General features: G+C 36.0%; 1 protein-coding gene and 1 pseudogene across 1 annotated transcript; one reads left to right on the top strand and one right to left on the bottom strand.

The window, feature by feature from the left end:
- Positions 1-204: 204 nt before the first annotated feature.
- LOC120080838 (30S ribosomal protein S17-like) lies at positions 205-5,529 on the bottom strand. Its single transcript, XM_039035489.1, has 3 exons — positions 5,168-5,529; positions 4,678-4,828; positions 205-552 (listed from the first exon to the last, which is right to left on the bottom strand). Exons 1-2 carry the CDS (start codon positions 5,327-5,329, stop codon positions 4,679-4,681), a joined length of 312 nt encoding a protein of 103 aa, XP_038891417.1. The 5' UTR covers positions 5,330-5,529; the 3' UTR covers positions 205-552; position 4,678.
- On the top strand, positions 1,941-2,114 carry LOC120082283 (annotated as a pseudogene).
- Positions 5,530-7,571: the final 2,042 nt, after the last annotated feature.

Below are 7,571 nucleotides of genomic sequence, written 5' to 3'. Positions count from 1 at the left end.
ACACTCTTACTAGTGATAAAATCTCCCATTGATAGACTCGTATTGGTGATATAGTCTATCACCAATAGACCCTGAGAACTGAATCTAAATTTTGAAGTATTTGCAAATTCATTTGCATTGTGCTCTAATTACTAATACTAAGCTATATTTGCAATTGCCCCTTTAAAATATGAAAAACAGAATAAAGAAAAAACGGTAAGAAGATTTAATTTAGAAATATGTTAAAAACAAAATCATTATCAAACAAAGACTTAGATCTCTTCTGAGCTCAGCCCAGAGATATGCCTACTGGTGGATGGAACCTTTTGAATATGTTATCATGCATTTGTAAGTTTTAACAACCTCACAACAACTTGTGGAGATAAATGCTCATAGGAAATAAAAGGTTCACACAACAGTACAAAACGTAATGGTAGTGTAACTACAAACTTTGACATGAGAAACATGCTGCTTACAGAAATTCATTTTCCAGAGTTTTTGTTCCTCGATTTTCCAGTGCATTGCAAACTTTTCAATCTGACTCGGTCTTGATGTGGTTTGTAGTAGTTTCCCCTATTAAATGGTTGTGCAACCAAATATTATTGTAAGTGTCTTTACATAAATGTGAGACAGGTTCGCAGTTTTTTACATTGATAACAGAAATCAAAAGAAGGGAGACGGAGTCAAGTCAACTTAACTGAGTTGAAAATAAATTACATACATGCATGCCTCATTAGGTTGAACCATTACAAACGAACAATTATCGAAAGAAATGACAAGGCACGAGAAGAGATAAACAATAATGAAATACAAAACCATCCATCGATCACTCGGCTATAAAGACTTGCTTCCTATTCATTTCACCTAAATCCTGATCACCCATCCTTGAAGATTCTTCTATTTCAATCCACCTAACTCCCAAAAGGGTAGCTAGCATGAAAACTGCGAAAACAGAGCACATAATTTGACGATAATTTGTATGTACTCCTTATCTTGAGGTTAGAAGTTTAAATCTTCATAACCCCACACCCCACCTCATTTGTACTAAAAAAACAAAGAAAAATAATGATTATACAACAATATGTAGGGTGGAAATCGAACCTCTGACCCTCTCGTCAAGATTATAATGCCTCAACCTGAGCTAGATTCAAATTGCCTATTTCTACATAGACATTTGCATCAGGAATCATCCATGATCTTGCAGGTGAAAGTATCACAAAACCTTCTCCGGTTCAGATAGAGACAAAAGGATACCCTAAGAACATATGGTTTTAATCTTCCATTACACATTTTTCTTAAACAAGAAGCAACACTGGAAGCCAAGGTATGTTTGGGGGCATATTTCTTGGATCAAAGCGCTTCAGCTCAGACTGATGCCAAAAGTAGCCGCAAATTACCAAAAAAGAAAGCCTATTAGCCAAAATTTCTGCAACAGGGAGGCAGAATTGGCTTCAATTCGACCATTTGGCATCAAATTTTTAGGAATTAAAAGAAGGAAAAAAAAGACACATTGATGTAAGAGTTTATATATGCAAAAAGTTGTGGAACAGTACCAAAAAATCCACGTTCAGGAAGTTCCATCACTTATTCAGACCAAACACATTGATGGGATGAAGCTCATTGAAGTTCTCCCTTGTTCAATGTTGGAATTACATGAACACCCAATGCACTGCAAGAAGTCATTTGCAATTTTCTTGGAACTCCATGAAGATTCAACCAATCTTCCATCAACTTCTCTGAATTGTGTTTCTTGGACAATCACAATATTAGGATTAGATTTCAAAATAGGGTATGTAAACAAACCGTGTTGAGCTCTATCCCTCAAATGTCTACTTGAACTTCAGTTTCAAATCTTCATTTGACAATATGTTACCCATAGAAAGCACACAAGAGTCTTGTCATCATTAAGGGAAAAGATAAAGTTTCACACTCATGGAGCGCTTGCTATCCTCTGTGATTTAACAATTGGAGCCAAGCAAAAATTATGGCTGATCATGAAGGGCCATGGCTTAGGCACGTGACTTCCATTGCACGTAGGAAGGGTGCTTGCCTGAGGTCTGTCTAAAACAGACAGAGCCTACATCATTATTTGTGGCAGTGGGGGCTTGCGTATATGGCGTATATGCAGCCCCTCTCAAAAAAAAAAAAAAGAAAAAATCCCTTTAGGCCCAACCATCTCCTTATTACTTCTTGAAATCATTTCCAATAATCCATTCAAGGCCAAAACCTCTCTTCCTGTGTGGTTTCGACTTCAAGGTTCCATTCAACACATCAGGTTGAAACTTAACCCATCATAACACTCAAATTGTAATGTTCTTAAAAGAGGTTGAATCAAACCTCCAACTTCATCCTGACTTGAAGAAGCTTTATTAGACAAAGATTCTCTTCTATAGAACTTGAGTCTTCAATATACGGGCTAGGTAGAGATATCTCCTTCAAAGGTTGAGGACCAAAACTTATATTCTATACATGTCCATTCTACTAGACCCAATGGGCATGAAATATGGAGCTATTGACCCCCCCCTAATCACACCACTATATAGAAAAGGGAGGATATTAGAAGAAAAATGGGTCACTATTGATATGTCGAGTAGATGTCCCATCATTTGAAAAGATCTTCAGCAGTACTTATAAAGCCTCCTTTGAAAACACGTTTGCTTTGCAACCCTCCCCCCCCCCCCCCCCCCCCACACACACACACACACACACACAAAGAAACACGTTCAAAAGTTGAGAAGTCTATTGATTTGACTTCATAAAATCAACCATTTCCCTTTTCTTATTTCTTCACGAAACTTCTGACGACCAAGGAACTTTCTTCTCTGCATTGTAAATGAAAACAAAAGGTTTCCATAGCATATCGAACTCCCAGGACAGTAAGGTGCACCAGTCAACGATCCACTGACATGGCTCCATAATAGCCATGTAGCTCTCTGAGGAGAAAGGGTACTGTTATTGGGACCAGCACCCTTGAAAACCCTATATTTACTGGAAGAGAACCACTAAATTTTCCTTTTAACTTTGATTTTCTCCACACGATTCAGCTCTCTCACTGTTTTGTGTGTCATGCTGATACAATCACACCCTTAAATCCTCCAAAAGAATCCCCCATGTTTCTCTTAGAACCGTTTGACTCTACTGCATTTGGTTTCCAGGTAAAGTTTATTTGATTTTGAATCTTAAATAGGTAGCTAACATGGATTGAACCAACCAATTTCTTAACTATTTACCTTGACCCTTGTTGACCATTAGCCAACCCATGCTGGTTTTGAAGGTTCTAAGTAATTCTAAAATGATAAGTGAAAAAAGCGTTTTAATCTTAATCCAACCACAATAGCTAGGCACAAGATAGGACTTTCTGGAGACAGTATCCTATGAATCAAAATTCAAATAAAAATCTTGAACAATCACCAAAAAGTCTTTTAAAGACAGAGCCATCTGGCTTATCAAAACCCTGAATTCTAAGCAATGCATTATATCGATAAAAGGGGGTGAACGAATGCCGAGCATTTACAAACAATTGGAGGACAGAATGAACATAAAATCAATCATTATGAGAGAACCTCCATGGACAGTAATTATGTTTCATTTTTTGGAGTGCAAGATGCAATCTCCTCAAAATGAAAAGATACAAGAAATGTTTAAAGGAAAAATGAAGCAAAGAAAATACAAGGCTCTTAGAATTCTTGCATCTCTCTCTCTGGATGTTCGTGTCAAATTCTTTTTGTTATACTTTAGACCTTATTTTACTTTACTAGAATACAGTATTTTGTGGACATGGTTTTTATGGATGTCCTCGCATTCTTTCAGTTTTCAGTGAAAGTGTAATTCATTATATTAAAAAATAAAAATAAAAATAACAATAACAGTAATACAAAAGAAGATATATTAATAAAGGCTCCCTAATTGTAACCATCATAGATAAGAAAGACACCCACCATAAAATCACTAGAAGAACAATGAGTGAGTTCTTTATGTTTGTTCTTCATCCACCTCTCCTAGCTCCCTCATATTTTTTTTTTTCAAATGTTTGCATCAAAAAATCTTTTTCTTATATGTTTATTTCAAAATGGCCTAACATGAGCAAAATGTCCTTTGCTTTAGATAAACACAAACTTTTTGCTTTTCAATCAAACTTTCTGAACCGTTGTTTTCAAAAGGCAAGATGTGCTTCATGGTTCACTACAAACACTAAGTCATTAACATACAACAAAAATAAGACAACTTAATCATCAAATGCCAAACAAAGGGATTCAAATGCCATGGCAAGGGATCTTAGTTTCCCACAAAGGCATTATATGTGTCAATGTAGCACAAAAAACCACTTTCACAAGTACATTAGTCTCAAGACTACCAACAATACAACATACTTCATTTTAGTTTTATTACTAAATCTTCTTAGCATGATGACCATGTTATCATTGCATTAGCAAGAACTACTCATGAACCCACCATGCCATCAAGAAAGATGGCAACATGCCAAGTACCAAATAGGGATAACAGAATAATAAAGAATGTATTATTGTAAAGTTTCTTGTACATAACAATCAACTGCAACGTGGTCTAAATGGAAGCAAACAATGCATGCAAATAGTCATCAGGAATTCGAGTGATTATGGTTGCCCACGATAATCCAAAAATCAATAAGATACAAGTTTGGCATTCTACAAAGCAAAGAAAAAATGACTCAAATCAAACCTTAGGATGTTGAAGGAGCTGAAGCTTTGCTTTTGTCTGAAACAATCTGGTTATCTTTTGATGGTGGCTCGTAAATTCGTGCTTTCCTCAAAATTTCAGCAACCACCCAATGTTTATGCTTGCTCAATGGCCTAGAAGGATCTAATCTAACCTGAATTTATAAAATTCAATTTGTTTCATCAGTGGATTAACTAGAAACGTTAAAATATAACGAATAATAGGTTCATGTTCAAGAGAAATGGAAACGAAACAAGAATTATATAAGTTAACATTTTGCATATGTAAATTTAGCAAATAAGCTCTTCAAACACAAAGGACATTCACGAAGACATGTTGAACACTATCCATTTCATCCAATACTACAGTGTTGTCGAACAAATTTGCACGATATTGTAACTGAAACTAAACATCGAGTCCACAACTTGATCGATTAAATTGAAATGAAGAAAAACAGATTAATTGGGGAGTAAAGATGGGATTGAATTCTCACCCTGTCACCAATATTGCATTGGTTGTTCTCATCATGAGCCATGAACTTGGAAGTGCGCTTAACGTAGCGATTGTAGAGCTTGTGATAGAACAACCTGTCCACTGCAACGACCACCGATTTCTGCATTTTGTTTGAAACCACCATCCCCACTACCTGCTTCATCTTGAGCCCTCCGATTGAAAATCCCCCCAAAAGAAAACCCAATAACCCTTTTAAGCTTGAAGCTGCTACAAATTTGGATTCAGAAAGTATCTGGACAGAAACGGCGTGCGGCGGCGCGGAGTACCGTAGCTGGTAATTGGGAGGGCGGAGATGGCTGAACGTGAAATAGGGTTTAAGCACAAAAAGAAGAAAAAAATAGAAAACGAAGGAATAGGAGGGATTTTTTTTATTAATATTTTTATTTTTGATTTTAAAAAAAATAAAAATATAGTTGTTTTTGTTGTGAATTTGAGGAGAAAATGAAGCATAAGAAAAATACCGATGTCGAAAAAATAAAATAATATATAAATCAATAAAATAAAATAAAATAACTAAATAACTAAATTTGGAATAAATAAAAAATTTATTAAAAATAGAAAATTCCTAAAAAATCTCCACTTTCATGAATTTCAACCAATGTATCTACAAAATCCACAAATGACCACTTATTTATAGAAAATTTTGACAAATAGGAAGTGACACATTTGGACAGTATTAGATGGTTTAATGACACATGGGCAACACATGTGGTAATGAAAAAATGACACTTGGCATTGGACACTAAGCATGACACTAATGGACACCTATTATTCTTATTATATTTATAATACTCTCCCTTAAATATCCATTATATATATGAAATATGCCTCATTAAAACCTTACTCGGAAAAAAATCCTAGTAAAGAAAAAAAAAGTACATATTTCATATAATTTATAGTTTTAAAAGAATATATTTGTTCCCCTCATGAAAACATCACTCAAGATCTCTGAGTCATCACATTTCAATGTTGTGCACCAATTTTTCAAAGGTTGCGGTAAGTAATGCTTTTGTAAATAAGTCTGCCAGGTTATCTTTCGAACAAATTTGTTGTCCAGTGATGTCGTCATTTTCTTCAAAGTCATGAGTGCAGAAAAGCTTTGGGGAAATATGTTTTTCTTATATCTTCTTTAATATATCCTCATTTTATTTGTGATATGTATGCTATGTTGTCTTCGTATAATATTGTTGGGATTAGTAAAGATTGTTTTATTTATTATTTTGGACGGATGGGGTTATACATGAAATCATCCGTTAGACATAGCTTATGCGTTTGCACCCATGCGTCTGAGGTCATGCGTTAATCTAGTATGCAATGACCATGCGTTCCTATCACAAGTTTTCTTACGCTCGCGCCAAGTATAATGCGAACGCAAGTTTCTCGGGTAAACCGAGGTCGAACACAGGGACTTGTCACTCAATAATGCTTGTGAGGCAATGCGTTTGAGACGATGAATAATAATAAAAAAAAAAGAAGTTTAATGGATTTACACACTACTCCTACTCCTAACTAAACAGATTGAGCAATAGAAGACTAGCGATGAGAATAGGTAGAGACATAACAACCATTAACGCATAGTAATGTTTATTATCTTAAATCGCCCGAGTAATCCCAGCTCATTGCACTAACGCATCGCACACCTCTCGGTGGTTAACCGCATGACTATATCTCTATAGTGCATGGTTGCGTCGAGCATAAGATTGTGCCTATCTCTAGGAACAATGCGAACTTTGCTTTAATGCGTTCCATCTCTTACCTTCTCAGGTAGTTAGACGTGGCTATTTAACTTATAGACAAGCAATGCAACATCCCATAGACAGGCATTGCTATAGTCTTTCACCAAGCAAAGAGGATTAACTCACTATACTCGCACAATGCACATCTCTCGGTGGGTTGCTACATGCGTCTTATCTCTAGGCTACATGATTAAGCATGCGATTGCCTTTAATAAATAAACGTTGAAGATAAACTATGATAAAGATGAAGATGATGAAAAAGACGGCAATGAAGGAGTCAAGATTTGCACTGATCACAAAATGTTTTAATATCTTAAGCTAAAATGTAATACAATACAGAGATTAGAAGGGAAAGGAAGGACTCTGTGTCAAGGCTGCCGGTGGTGCCATGGATGAATGGTGGAGATGTCTCTATCGAGCTCTATCTCCGTCGAAAGCTCCGGTCGTCACTCGGTCTGGTTTGTGAAGATGAAGAATTCTCACTGAAAATCTCGTTCAAGCTCTCATCTGTGATCACAAAGCTCTGCCTTGAGGTAGAAATTCAGATGTCTTGAAATGAAGGTCCAAAAGGCTATTTATAGAGTTTAAACGCCGACAATTATCATGATTGCGTTATGGCTCACTGATACTTTTGTCGCGGTATGGGCA

This window comes from Benincasa hispida, chromosome 7 (genome assembly GCF_009727055.1).
Source record: "Benincasa hispida cultivar B227 chromosome 7, ASM972705v1, whole genome shotgun sequence".
Taxonomy (NCBI): domain Eukaryota; kingdom Viridiplantae; phylum Streptophyta; class Magnoliopsida; order Cucurbitales; family Cucurbitaceae; genus Benincasa; species Benincasa hispida.
The sequence above is the reverse complement of the archived record's forward strand: the minus strand, read 5'-3'. Positions and strand labels throughout refer to the sequence as shown.

What these genes read in the sequence shown, in the direction of transcription:
- LOC120080838 (XM_039035489.1), bottom strand. Translation starts at nt 5,329, where the DNA reads ATGAAGCAGGTAGTGGGGATGGTGGTTTCAAACAAAATGCAGAAATCG. An exon ending in AATGCAATATTGGTGACAGG is followed by an intron (nt 4,829 to 5,167) that starts GTGAGAATTCAA and finishes TTATAAATTCAG; the next exon opens with GTTAGATTAGATCCTTCTAG.